At 48.4% G+C, this 13,803-nt stretch overlaps 1 protein-coding gene across 2 annotated transcripts in view; it reads left to right on the top strand.

Moving 5' to 3' along the window:
* The window catches only part of VSTM2L (V-set and transmembrane domain containing 2 like), a 97,274-nt gene that overhangs the window by 78,717 nt on the left and 4,754 nt on the right, over nt 1-13,803 (top strand). The window contains exon 3 of one of the 2 annotated variants that reach the window (XM_088480564.1): nt 523-567. In XM_088480564.1, the coding sequence (XP_088336690.1) occupies nt 523-567 (45 nt within the window). Of the gene's footprint in view, nt 1-519; nt 568-13,803 lie in introns of both variants that reach the window. The other variant, XM_088480563.1, reaches the window with a different exon arrangement.

Raw genomic sequence — 13,803 nt, 5'->3', positions numbered from 1 at the left:
TTATCCTGACATTTCTTGTCCCCTTGTCCCATAGTATTCACCATTTGTTCACACTTCTTAGTAGCACATCATCTAAATATTGTAATTCTTTACTAAATTGGGTATTCTAAGCTATAGTATGCAGGTAAAACTAAATAGATGTGCATGTCTTATTTTCTTATGTTTTCTCTATAACTTCGTCTTTGTGTCACATTCCAATACTGTTCTAATTGGAATTACCTCTTTCCCTTGTCTTCTATTCACAGTAGGACAGAATACTGTAGCAAATAATTTTTACCTGCACTAAGACAAAGAGGACAAGAGAAAAGATGATGGAGCAAGAAGGGAGTTAGAAATGACCATTTATGTAAATTGCAGCCAGATGTATGCTAGGTTATATAACTGATAGTGGCCAGTGTCCTGTAATATGGTGAGATGCGGCGTGCCTACTGACAATTTCTGACATCTTCACCACTGGGTTGGTCAATATTGCCATTGCTGTGTCTGACTTATAACTGTGTCTTTCTTTTTGTTGTACAGCAGAAATCTCTGCCGGGGACACCTGAGAAAGGAGCCACTAAGATAAGTGTGAGTGTCAAGGACATCTACATTATCTGTAAAAATGTACAGGGCTGAAACCCTAATGCATGAAACACCCATACTGTACATAGAGATTTATTTTCTTCAACTGAGCATTCACTACTGTTGTTTTGAGACCAATAATTCAAAACCAGTCTTAAGGCGATTTTATCTATTTGTTGTTCAATACCTTTGGTCCTTGGAGTCTCGTGTCCAAAATTGACAGAATGGCAAATGTCAGGAGCTGATCAATTTGGAAGGAAAGCTCACTAGCTGCTGAGATATTGCTGTTGATCTAGTTTAATGGGGATGGGAGAGTTGTTTTTGGCAGTGATAGAAGAGTCTTGATAGAAGTTGCCTCATTAGGGGTATATGTTAATACATTTAGGTTTATAGCATTTTAAACAGAGGATGAAATAAAGATATCAGGAATAACTATTGGAGCTTTTAGCTCTGTTTTTGTTTTTTGTTAATGTGTGTGCATAGTGCATACCTACAGGCACTGAATGCAGTGTTGCATGCAAAGCAAACAAATGTCTCCACTTGCAACTGAAGGGGCATAACTAGGCTGTAACTGAGTAAGTTCCGACAGGGAGTGATGACGGAAGTGTGGGTTTAGCAGAGTTATGCCTGTTGTAATGGAGCATTTACAGGCAACTAGCGTTCCACTCTACATCAGTTCCATAGTGACCATTTAAAACTTGTTTCTTTAAATTGTACTGAACAATGGAGATTCATAGCTGACGCGTTACTACACATTTTCACATTATTAGTAAATGTTTTATTTGGTTAGCCATGTCTGACTGCATATAAAGACTAGCAATATAGTCACTGCACCATGAGCTATCTACTTATGGACCACCGCCATCATTAATGCAAACGTTGTCTTCTGTTTGTTCAAACATCATTAATGTCTTCATCATGGGAATGACTGGACTGCATTTTCTTAGGATCCGTCTGTTTGAACTCCCACTATTAGCTAGGGGCATTCCTATCTTTCTCCGATTTGGACTTTAGCATTTACTGCAGACAGCATTGTCTAGACCATCTTTTTGCAACCACTGTGCCGTGGCACCAGGGGCGTACCTATAATGGGTGTAGGGTGTGTAGGGCACACGGGCCCCTGGGTCCAGGGGGGCCCCGCACTGCACACCATGCACTCATAGTATTACTTACCTCTCCGGAGTCCCATGTCGGCGCGGGGGTCCGGCGCTGTAAAAATGACTGGAAAATGGCCGCCGCCGCGCCCATTTTTCTGTCATTTCCGCATGCGCAGTACAGTGGAAATGGTACGCAGCCATTTTCCTGGTGACCTGCGCATACTCTATATACTCTGGGCGCACTCTAGTGCCCAGAGTCTATAACTCCGGCGCTGGCTGCGCACAGTTCAGTGCGCTGTCGGCCACCAGACAGAGAGGAGGGGCCCGTGTCGGAGGCTGCACATGGGCCCCCTCCTCTCTAGAAACGCGCCTGTGTGGCACACTAGTGTGCCGCAAGCGGTTATCAAGTGTGCCGTGAGGTCAGTTCAGTCAGAGCTGACTTTACTTGTACTGCTGGCCTGGGCAGTGCTGGGCTCTTCTGGAGGCTCAGGTGCAACGGGGCCGTGACCTATGGAAATGCGGCTGTGTGACATAGATCATGCACGCCACGTTGCATGCCTGCCTGCACATTGCTCCCAGCTCTGCACTGTGTACTCAGTCACTGAGTTTGATTGAGAAAACCCAGCTGCATCAGCAGCTTCAGTAGTGGCACGTTGGTCCCATTTGGTGAACAAATGGGGCCTACCAGATATAGACCTCATGGCATCACCTCACAACCACAGGGTCCCCAGTTACGGGTCCAGGACCCATCAGCAGCATTTGTAGATGCACTGGCAGTAAGATGGGACTTCAAGCTTGGGTATCTCTTTACTCCAATTTCCCTCCTCCCAAGAGTCCTCAGGAAATTCAAGCAGGAAGGCGGAACAGTAATACTAGTGGCTCCAGCTTGGCCCAGACATCATTGGTTCACTGACATACAGAATCTATCCATAGACAGTCTGTATCCTCTTCCTCTATGGCAGGGTCTGTTAAATGCAGGGTCCCTGCCTGCATCCAGATCTACCGCATCTGGCTTTGATGCTGTGGCTCTTGAATCTTCCATCTTGAGAGCTAAATGTTTCTTCAGCTCTGTGATTCAAACGATGCTTAGAGCACGGAAACCGGCCTCTGCCCACATCTATTACAGGGTTTGGCTTTCTTTTGGTCAATGGTGTTCCCACAGGTAGTGTGTTTAGGGTTTCCCAGGTACTGGCTTTTCTCCAGGCTTATCTTGGTCGCCATCTGGCCACTTTGAGAGTGCAGGTTTCTGCATTGTCAGTCTGGTTCCAGAGAAAGATTGCTTCATTACCAGATGTTCTAAAAAAATTTTCAGGGAGTTCTGCGAGTTCAGCATCCCTTTGTCCCACCATGGGATCTGTCTTTGATTCTTAAGGGGCTACAAGCTCCCCCATTTCAACCTCTGGCCTCTGTAGACTTCAAATGGTTGACAGCGAAGACACTTTTTCTCCTTGCTGTTTCTTTTGCACGCAGAGTCTCTGATTTGGCAGCGTTTTCTTGTCGTTACCATTTTTTCACCAGGATAGAGCTGTTCTTGGTACAAGAGAGGGTTACCTTCCTAAAGTAGTTTCATGTAAATAAATTGTAGTTCCAGCTTTTCAGGCTCCAGACCTCTCTGTGGGTGAAGTCTCCCTAGATGTAGTTCGTGCTCTCCGTATCTATGTGGAGCGTATAAACTCTGTTAGAAAATCAGATGCTCTTTTTGTATTATATGGTTTTTACAAACCAGGATGGCCAGCTAATATGCAGACCTTGGCTAGATGGTTACGTATGACTATCTCTCAGGTGTATACACAGGCTGATCTCCCTGTTCCAAACACGGTAACAGCACATTCTACTGTGTCTGTAGGGCCATCTTGGGCATTTAGTTGTGGTGCCTCTGCTGAACAGCTATGCAAGGCAGCCACGTGGTCTTCTGTCCATACTTAAGTTCTACGCCTTTGATACTTTTGCCTCCCAGGATGCTTCCTTTGGGCGACGAGTTCTCCTTTTTACTCAGGAGTGTCCCCCACCCTTAGGGGAACTGTTTTAGGACATCCCCATGGTATCCCTGTGGATCCCTATGGACCCTGAAGAAGAAAATAAGATTTATGGTAGACTTACCATTGATAACACTTTTTCTTAGAAGTCCATAGGGTCCACAGGGCACCCACCCTGACGCACCTGGCTGCATTGGGTATTTTTCATTTGGTCACGGATTCCCTCATCTTGTGTGAGAGTGTTTCTGGTGTACGATTGTTCTTCCTTCTCCTCTTTCCTTCTTCTGCTTTGAGGCTTGTTTACAAAACTGAGGGCCTGTTACTGGGGGCGGGGTATATATATATGGAGGAAGACCCGCGGTATCCGGGGAGCTGAAAGCTTCAACTGTTTGGTGCCTGGATCTCTCCAACCACATTACCCCCATGGTATCCCTGTGGACCCTATGGACTTCGAAGAAAAGGAGTTATCAATGGTAAGTCTACCATGACTCTTATTTTTTTTTATCTGTGGAGAGCACAGTTCTGTGGGAGCACAGTTTTTTTTTTGTGGGGAGCAATATGATTGTTTTATTTCTGTGGAGACCAGCCAATGTGATTGTTTGTTTTTCTGTGGGGCCAATGTGTGCGTTTGTTTTTTTTCTGTGCGGACCATTTTGTTTTATATTTTTTTCTGTGGGGCTCAATGTGTTTATTTTTGATCTGTGGGGGCCACTGTGTTTTATTTTTTTCTGTGGGGGGCAATGTGTTAGTTTTTCTGTGGGGGCCAATGTCTGTTCTTTTTCCTGCGGGGGGGGGGGGGGGCAATTTGTGAGCGTTTTTTCCTGTGGGGGCCTATGTGTGTAGTTTTTTTTTCCCGTGGGGGATTGATGTGTGCCTTAGCAATTATAAAATTTTGTTTGGTGTGCCACGAGCTAAAAAAGATTGAAAATCACTGGTCTAGATATTCAGATTTGTGTGCAGGAGATGCCAGGATGTCAGAAAATGTCATATGTACAGAGGGGGCATATATTTCAGGTTTGTAAATGGCCCTTAGTGGTTTCCATTAGTCTGACATCCATTATAAATTGGGATGTAGTTGCTATTATTGTGACCATCAAGAAGCAGCCTGTGAATAACTGTAGCCTGTTTCACTCTGGTTCTCATAGTCACAAATGAGTAATGCTATAATCTTCAAGCTAGTAGAAAAAGTGAGCAATGGTTTATAGAGCTTCAGCCACCTGGTAGATCTGAAAAAGATATTGAATAGGTGGTAGTCCTAGCTGTTGTTACAGAGCACCACTGGCGGTTTATTGTTCAGTAACTCATAGCAACTGATTGGTTAATTACTTTAATTGGTTTGGCTGCTAGGAGTTACTGCAAGTTTTTACTTTGTTAGTAAATACAACAATTCTATAACCAACCCTAATATTTTCCAGTGTTTCTTTTCACTTTAATTCACTGAAGCATTGCAATGTCCTGCATCATACACAGCACAAATACAAATATAGGGGCTGATTAGGCTACGTGCACTGCTGAACGCAGATTCCCAATTATTGGGAATCTGCGTATGTGCAGAATGGGTCCTGCGTGATCGCATGCAGAGCGGCAGCAGACTGTCAGTGATTGACAGTCTGCTGCCTTTTGTGGGCAGTGCCGGCCTCCGTTTCTCAAAATGGAGGCGTGTCGCCGCCGTCGGGGGTAGGGTGGGGGCTTAGAAGGAGGCCAGGATCTCCGACAGGCATTTCCTGGCCTTTTTTGAGCATCTGCTCAAAAGAGGTCGCTCAGCTGGCCAAGGGTCACGCAGATGATCCAGTGCTGTGTTCAAGAATGCAGCTCGGATCAGTAATGCATGCAGGAGGCGTAACGCCTCCTGCTGCATGACCATATTGCAGATATCGCAGGTGCTAACACTCCCATAAAAACATTTTGTTTGATTTTTTTTCATGTTGGTGGAAAACATTTTTTTTCTTCACTTTTTGTTAAGTCACAAAGTGACAAGAGCGACTTAGTGACTGTGCAAAGTGGTGATGAGCGACTTAGTGACTGTGCTAAGTGACGATGAGCGACTTAGTGACTGTGCTAAGTGACGACTTAAGTAATAAAATACCAAGCTGAGAACCACAATGTCTACACAGGGCCGTCTCTACCTATAGGCTAAATGTGCAGTTGCCCAAAGGCCCCAGGATTCCAAGGGCCAGTGGCCGATAGCACCCCTACCCCCAACGCATAGTTGCCACCAGAGCCGGCCCTAGGCATTCAAGGCAAATGCCTAGGGCATTTGAAATGCCTTAGGGGCATCCTGCGGCACGGACCGCCGAGTTATCGCCCGTGACAATTAAGGGCAGTACTAATAATGAGTCAAACTGACTCATTATTACAGTACCCTGAGTCTGCGGTGTGGCTGGCGGCTGGGGGGGCCGTACCGCCCCTACTGAAGGAGGCGCCAAGTTTGTATGGCAGGAGGAGGAAGGGGGCCCTCCCCTTCTTATCCTCGCTTTGGCTCTACCTGAACAGGCTGTCACTCACAACACTGCCTGAGGCCCAGCCCCTCCCCCCGAGTCCCTGCCCCCTCCTCTGTCTGTTTTACACGCACACTTCTTTCCCTGCCCAAGACCCCATCCCCTAACACCGGGTCCCCGCCCCTTCCTCTCCAGTCTCTTCTCTTGCCCTCTGTCATAGGGCCTGATTCAGAGCCGCTCGCTATTTGCGGTCGTTCTTTTAAAAAAAAGGGTGGCTATTCAAATGAACCGTTCGCACTTTGCGGTCTGTTCACACCTCTAAGTCTGAACGAGCGAGCAAAACTTGCGGTCGAAATTTTGAAAAATACGCCCCCTGGCCGCTCGCATCATACGTCATGTCCGCTATTTAATAGATTAATCGAGTACATTGAACAGCGTATGAACTGCTCGCTATTCTTGTGGTTGGTTTTTTTCAACCGCTATTTTGCGGGTAGTTCTGACTAAAAAAAAAACAAGTGACGTGGTCGCTGACGCTGCTGTATTAATTATGCATACCCATAAAACGCCCGTTTTGACCTTTAAGCACGCCTGCGTTCTGAATTCCACTCCCCGTTTTCAAGCACCTTCCCGTTACCACCCACATACGCCTCCTCCTGTCACTCAAAATAGCAGACATTCGCTATTTTGCGAACAAACGAGTTTCGGCCGCACTGACTGGTTCGAGCATGCGTATTACAATTAGGGATGTGCAGGCTCGGATAGGTTCGAGTTTGCACGTTGAGTTCGGATTTTTCCCTCCAAAAAAACGGAACTCAGAAAGAGGCAAAACGTCATCTTGCATGGACGAACATCATCATTCCTGGACAGTCCAGGAATGATGATGTTCGTCCATGCAAGATGACGTTTTGCCTCTTTCTGAGTTCCGTTTTTTTGGAGGGAAAAATCCGAACTCAACGTGCAAACTCGAACCTATCCGAGCCTGCACATCCCTAATTACAATCCGTACGCATGCACAGTTGTGCGAACATCGCTCAGTGCGAACGAGCGGCCACTTACGAGCGGCTCTGAATCAGGCCCGTAGTCTCTCCTCCTTTCCTGTGCCATGGAGCCCAGCCCCAGCAGGGACCACACATCCTCTTCCAGGTAAGTGCTAGTGTCATCTAGGGGGTGGTATATGTATGCAATGGGGAGGGGTGTATTTGCTTTTTTTTCTGGGAGAGGGGGGTGGTGGGTTGGAGTGTGTTTTACTGCCTGTGGTGGGGTGGTGTATTAATGTAGTGTGTATATGGGGGAGGGGTGTATTAATTTTATGTGTGGGTGTGTTATAAGTTATGTATGGTCACTGATGTTCTCTGCGATATTTGGCGCTCACTGCGGTGCTCTGCATTAAATGGCGCTCATTGCAACGCTCTCTGATATGTGGCCCTCACTGCGACACTATCTGCATTTTATGGCCTTTAGATGTGTATGTTTTATGGTCTATTCTCATTATTCATTCACAGCAAGTGCTATGTTATCTGTGTTTTCAGTAAATTTTTTTAAAATAGCTTTTTTTTCCTGTCCTCCTCTGGAAATTTAGAATATAATGTATGCTCACAATTTGTTTGAAATTTGTTGTACTGTACATGTTCAGACTGTGACTTGTGTTTTTTTCCTTTAAATTACTTTCTGTTTTTTTTTTCTGCCGATAGCCAACACCCCCCCTCCCCTCCCGCAGCACAGCCTTCACCGATAGCATCCCATCCCTGGAAGAGGATTGTTTAATAGGGGCCCCAGTGCATTGCTTTGCCCAGGGGCCTGCACTGCTGTTAAGACAGCCCTGTATCTACATAGAGATGCTATAATGCATATTCACCCAGTTTAACATTTTTAGCATTCTATTTTCATAGATCCGGGAATGGAAATGGCTTTTATTTGGAATTCTTCCCACTGTGCTACACAAAATAATTTGCTATGTCACATAACAAAACAACTATAAAGCTATTTCTTAGTTACATACAATACATAAAAGTATTTGTTCCTATTTTTAAAACTTGGCAGTAGAATTGCCTAGTGAGTGCAATCCTAAGCTAATTTACCGTTAGAAGACTGTAGGCGGTCCCTAGTCAGCATGGCAGGAGTGGGGGTCGCTGGGACCATGCTGACTTTGGGCCTCGGGCTGTGCAGTGTGTTGCACTGCAGTGCCCTGGTCAGATGGGCGCTTGACAGCGGGCGGCAAATGCAGTGCCATCAGTTGTCAGGACCATGGGAGGAGTGGCCTCGTCTGGGCATGCGCAGTACGCCCTCCTGCAGCCACGGCCAGCATCCATACCCCCACTGTATAAAAAAATAGTAAAATAATGACAGTACACACACACCATAGATAGTAACATTTTATTACATACTAAACGCACTCACACATACTTACCTTCTGATCTATGATAAGTCCAGCGGTGCTCAACCATGGATCTCTCTAAATCCTGAACTGTTGGGGAGCCTTGAGGACCGCATTTGGAAACCACTGCCTTAGTGTACAATTTACTAAACACAAAGCTGTCTGCCAGTTTGTATGGCCAAAATACCATATTCATTAAGCATCAGGTATGTTGGTGTTTTGGAAACCACTGTCAATGTCCAACGGTTTCTAAACCCTTATTCTGCCACCAAAAACGACAGGGTTTAGAAGCGTTGCAGAAATTAGGAGGAAAATCAGCCCCATTTCCCTAGTAACCATAACAAGCCCTGTGCTGATAGCCCAAGGACTATTTCCCACACCCTGGGTTGTGGGGTAATAAACATTGTGGAAAGAATGTTCATTTTCAGTCACTATCATAAGAACACATTGGTACGTTGTGAATGGTCAGTAAATCTGGTGATTTGTACCCCTTTTAATGGGGAAAATTATGATGGGAATATCTGTTCTAAAGTGTCGTTCTGTGTTTTTGCTGCGGTCCTGAGTTTAGTAGATTGGTGGGACACAATTGTGCTGGGAAAAATATGAGATATGGTAAAAACTTACCCTTGTTATCTCTATTTCTACGAAGTCCATAGGGTTCCACAGGATACCTTGGGGTATAGGTGATGACGTCAGTCTTCAGGCACCACAGAGTTAAAGTTTTCAGCCTCCCAGGATGCATCTGGGTCCCTCTCCTATACCCCGCCCCCGGGCCAAGGCATCTCAGTTACGTCACAAGCCATAGGCCGGAGGAGGAGAAGAAAGAGAGAGAAGAAAAAATCTGGACACTCACAAGAATCACATTCTCACCATAGAGAGACGGAAAAACCGGTGACCAGAATAAAGCCCATCTGCAGTACAGGTGCGACAGGGCGGGAGTCCTGTGGAACCCTATGGACTTCATAGAAATAGAGATAACAAGGGTAAGTTCTTACCATATCTCATATTTTCTACTTCAGGGTCCATAGGGTATCCACAGGATACCTTGGGGATGTCCCAAAGCAGTATCCTTTAAGGGTGGGGACGCTCCTGTGCTGAGAGGAGACTCCACCGCCCGAAGGAAGCATCCTGAGAGGCAAAGGTGTCAAAAGCGTAATACCTCACAAAGGTATGGACAGAAGACTACGTAGCAGCCTTGCAGATATGAACTGCAGAGGCACCACGTCTAGCTGCCCACAAAGGACCCACAGACCTAGTGGAATGAGCCCTCACCAAGGAGGGAACTGGAAGACCTTCATGAAGATAAGCTTCTGAAATTGCCATACGAATCCAGCCTGCCAAAGTCTACTTTGAAGCAGGCCAACCCTTTTCACGGAAGTCATAGATGACAAACAAGGCGTCCGACTTCCTAAAAGAAGAAGTGCGGTCAACATAAATTCTCAATGCCCGCACAACATCCCAAGTGGTGTCACCCACTGGAAGTCCAGGTGAATTGAAAGCCGGCACAACCATTTCTTCATTGATGTGAAAACCGGATACCACTTCGGGAAGGAATCCCGGACAAGTGCGAAGCACCGCCCTATTCCTATGAAAAATCAGAAAAGGGGGTCTACAAGAGAGAACCCCTAAATCCGAAACCCTTCTGGCCGAGGCAATGGACAGAAGGAATATGGTTTTAGCTGTAAGCCATTTAAAGTCCAGTGGTTCAAACGGCGGTCCCTGGAGAACTCTCAGGACCACAGCCCAATTCAAAGGCGCCACCAGTGGAACAAAAGGTGGCTGAATGCGAAGAACACTTCACATAAAGGTGTGCACATCAGAGAGCACAGCAATCCTACGATGAAACCAGACTGACAGGGCAGACACCTGCACTTTCAGAGAAGCCAGGCGAAGCCCATGATCCAGTCCAGCCTGTAGGAAAGCCAACACCCTAGACAGGCGGAACTCCCTAAGGGAATACCCTCTAGGTCTACACCACCGGAAGAAAGTATGCCACACACGATGGTAGATTCTTGCCGAGGAAGGTTTACGTGCTCTTAGTATGGTTTGCACCACGGAGCCAGAAAAACCCTCTGGACCTTAGCACGACCGTTTCAACAGCCACACCAAGTCAGGTCTGGGTGAAGACAAGGACCCTGTGACAGCAGATTCTGTCGTAATGGTAACCTCAGAGGAACGTCTACTGACAAACTCTGGAGGTCGGAGAACCAGTGCCGTCTGGGCCACTCGGGAGCTATCAACAGTAGCGTACCTCCTTCTTGACTTAATTTCCGTATTACCCGCGGAAGAAGGGAAAACGGAGGGAAAAGGTAGGCAAACTGGAACATCTACTGGACGGACAGGGCATACACCAGAGACGCCTTTTCGTCTCTTGTTCGAGACCCGTACACCGGCAACTTGTTGTTGTGCCGAGACGCCATGAGGTCTATCTCTGGAAGACCCCACTTGTCCACCAGACTCCGAAAGACGTCCTGGTGTAAAAACCACTCTCCCGGATGTACGTCCTGCCTGCTGAGAAAATCCGCTTCCCAGTTGAGGACTCCCGGGATGAACACTGCTGATAATGCTGGGAGATTGCGCTCCGCCCAGACCAGAATACGGGACACTTCTGCGAGTGCTGCCCGACTTTGGGTTCCTCCTTGCTGGTTTAAATAGGCCACCGTGGTGGCGTTGTCCCGACGGGACCTGCGCAGGGTGACCCTGGAGAACCGGCTGTGCCAGCTGGAGAGCTCTTGACACCGCATGGAGCTCCAAAATGTTTATTGGAAGCTCCGCTACCGCCCGAGTCCACCTGCCCTGAAACAAGTGTGGACCCGTGACAGCTTCCCAGCCCCGGAGACTGGCGTCCGTTGTTAACAGGACCCAGTTCGCCACCCAGAACGGGCGACCCTTGTTGAGGTGGGTCGTCTGCAAACACCAGGTTAGAGACAGGCGAACGTCCGGAGTGAGCCCCATCGTCTGGGACTTGAGACACTGAGGCAATCCATTCCATCTGGACCGGATCAATAGCAGCAGAGGTTTGGAGTGAAATTGGGCGTACTCCACCATGTCGAATGCCGACACCATTGAGCCCAATAACCTCATTGCCGAGTGTATCGACACTCGACGACACTGCAGACAACTGCGCACCCTCAACTACAAAGCAAGGATCTTTTCCTCCGTCACAAAGATCCACTGCTGCCTGAAGTCCAATAAGGCCCCGAGGTGCAGGATCCTCTGAGACGGGGTGAGAGTGGACCTCTGCCAGTTTGTCAACCAGCCGTGACGTTGCAGTACCGCAATCGTCAGATCCAGATGGTGTAAAAGAAGCTCTGGAGACCCCGCTATCAACAGGAGGTCGTCCAGATAAGGCAACAGTCGGACTCCCTGCGTCCGCAGGAGAGCCGCCATGACCGCCATGACCTTGGTGAATACCCGTGGAGCAGTCACCAGGCCAAAAGGCAGTGCCCGTAACTGGAAATGTTCGTTGCAGATTGCCAATCTGAGGAACTGCTGATGGCGCAAAAGAATAGGGACATGCAGATAAGCGTCCTGGATGTCCAATGACACCATGTAGTCCCCAGGTTCCAGTTATTGAACACACGGCCAGAGCCGGTCTGGATGCTTCCCTGCAAGGGAATAAACGGATTTGAGGCAGATCTCCACCTTGTGGTCAGTGACATCCTTCAAGGATGACATCGAAGGCATAGGCAACGTGGCACATTTGACTAGGCGTGTGACATGTGAATCCACTTGCATAGGGGATTCCCACTTAGAAAAATAATTGACCGCAAACGGATACGCCACGGCTAAGCGCCTCTGGGGCTGAAACCGTTTACCTGGATTTTTCCACGCCTCCTCTAAATGATCCACTAATTGATCAGAAAGAGGGAACACCGTAGCCTCACCCTTAATATCCTTAAAAAGGCATATATGAATGTGGCCACCGAAGGATCAATATCCTCAATAACTAAAGCCGAGCGGACCGCTCGAATAAGACCGGGATATACACCTTGGACTTAGCGTCCGGCTCTTTGGTACGGAGAGGTTCTTGGTCAGATAGATCCAGAATCTCCCCATCATCTGACGTCTCATCGTCATCCCCATAAGGAGCAGATAAAGACGCCACCGGCCGTTATGAGGCCGCAACACAGACTCCCCCTGTAAAACATTGGACAAATGCTGAACCGATGTAGTTAGAATATTAACCCACGCAGGCTCCGGAGAAACCTGGGAAGGGACAGGGAGACTGTGGGGTACCATCAATTGTCTGGGGAACTCCCGCATGGGTGACGACACCACTGACTGCTGGGACAAACCCGTCTGGGTAAACGCAGGTGGCAGAGCTAGCTGGCCCACAAGGGTTGAAAGCGCCTTAGCGAAACAAGCCCAGGGAGGTCCCTGTACCGGGACCGTGAGCATAATCGGCCGTGACAGTGCCAGGCACTGGGGACATAACCCCTCCGCGTTACCCTCCCCCTCCGCTATTGGTACCTTACATTTAGTACACGAGAGGAAAGTCAGTCTCAGACATGATGGTAAGTATGTGACACTCACATCTATACGTATTGGTATAGTGTGAATAACACCCTGCACACCGCGCGGCTTTGAGCAGAGCAAGATCAGGGACAGTAATAAAGCTGACAGTAGAAAGTGAAAGACAGCAGGGCTAGCAGATTAGTCACATACAATGCAGAAGAAACAAATCCCTGCACTATTAGCGCTGGTTCTCAACTACTCAGACCCTCAGGCTGGTAGGGCTCAGCGCTGCATACACTGACCTGTGACAGAGGAGAGGTATGCTGGGGGACCCAGACCGCAATACCACCGCTCACAGGCTTCCAGCAGCGTTCATCATGCTTCAAAGATGGCCACCGAGGAGCAGAGGATGAAGGAGGCCGGCCTGGGGGAGGAGCGCTGACACACTATGGCCAATCAGACAGAGCAGAGAGACTGTGTGCAGCAGGGGAGGCGCCGGCTGTGAGACAGGGAAAGCGCGCTCCCCTGGCATGCATTTAACCCCTGGGATGCCGCAGCGCATGCCGCTCAGCAGCGGCCCGCTGTCCCAGGGGGTAGTGGAAGCGCAGGTTGGTCGCCTGGCTCCACACTGCAGCCAGTCCCCAGGGAGCCCCCTGCCTGGGGACTCAGGACCATGTGACCAGCGGGGACCCACCGCGGGACCCCGCTGCTTACCTGCTATCCCCTGGGATCCGGCCATGGTCCAAGACATCTGGGGCCACCGCTAGCCATGATCCCAGATGTCTACCAGCATCCCCGGATCAGTAACGGTGTTCTGGTACCGGCGGGGTGTAGGGGAGACGGCATGGACGTCAGTACTGACTGTCCATGCTGTACTCTCAGATGTGCAGCCAGCGCTG

Source organism: Taudactylus pleione, unplaced genomic scaffold, assembly GCF_031769625.1.
Source record: "Taudactylus pleione unplaced genomic scaffold, aTauple2 ptg000256l, whole genome shotgun sequence".
In the NCBI taxonomy this organism is placed as follows: Eukaryota; Metazoa; Chordata; class Amphibia; order Anura; family Myobatrachidae; genus Taudactylus; species Taudactylus pleione.
The sequence above is the reverse complement of the archived record's forward strand: the minus strand, read 5'-3'. Positions and strand labels throughout refer to the sequence as shown.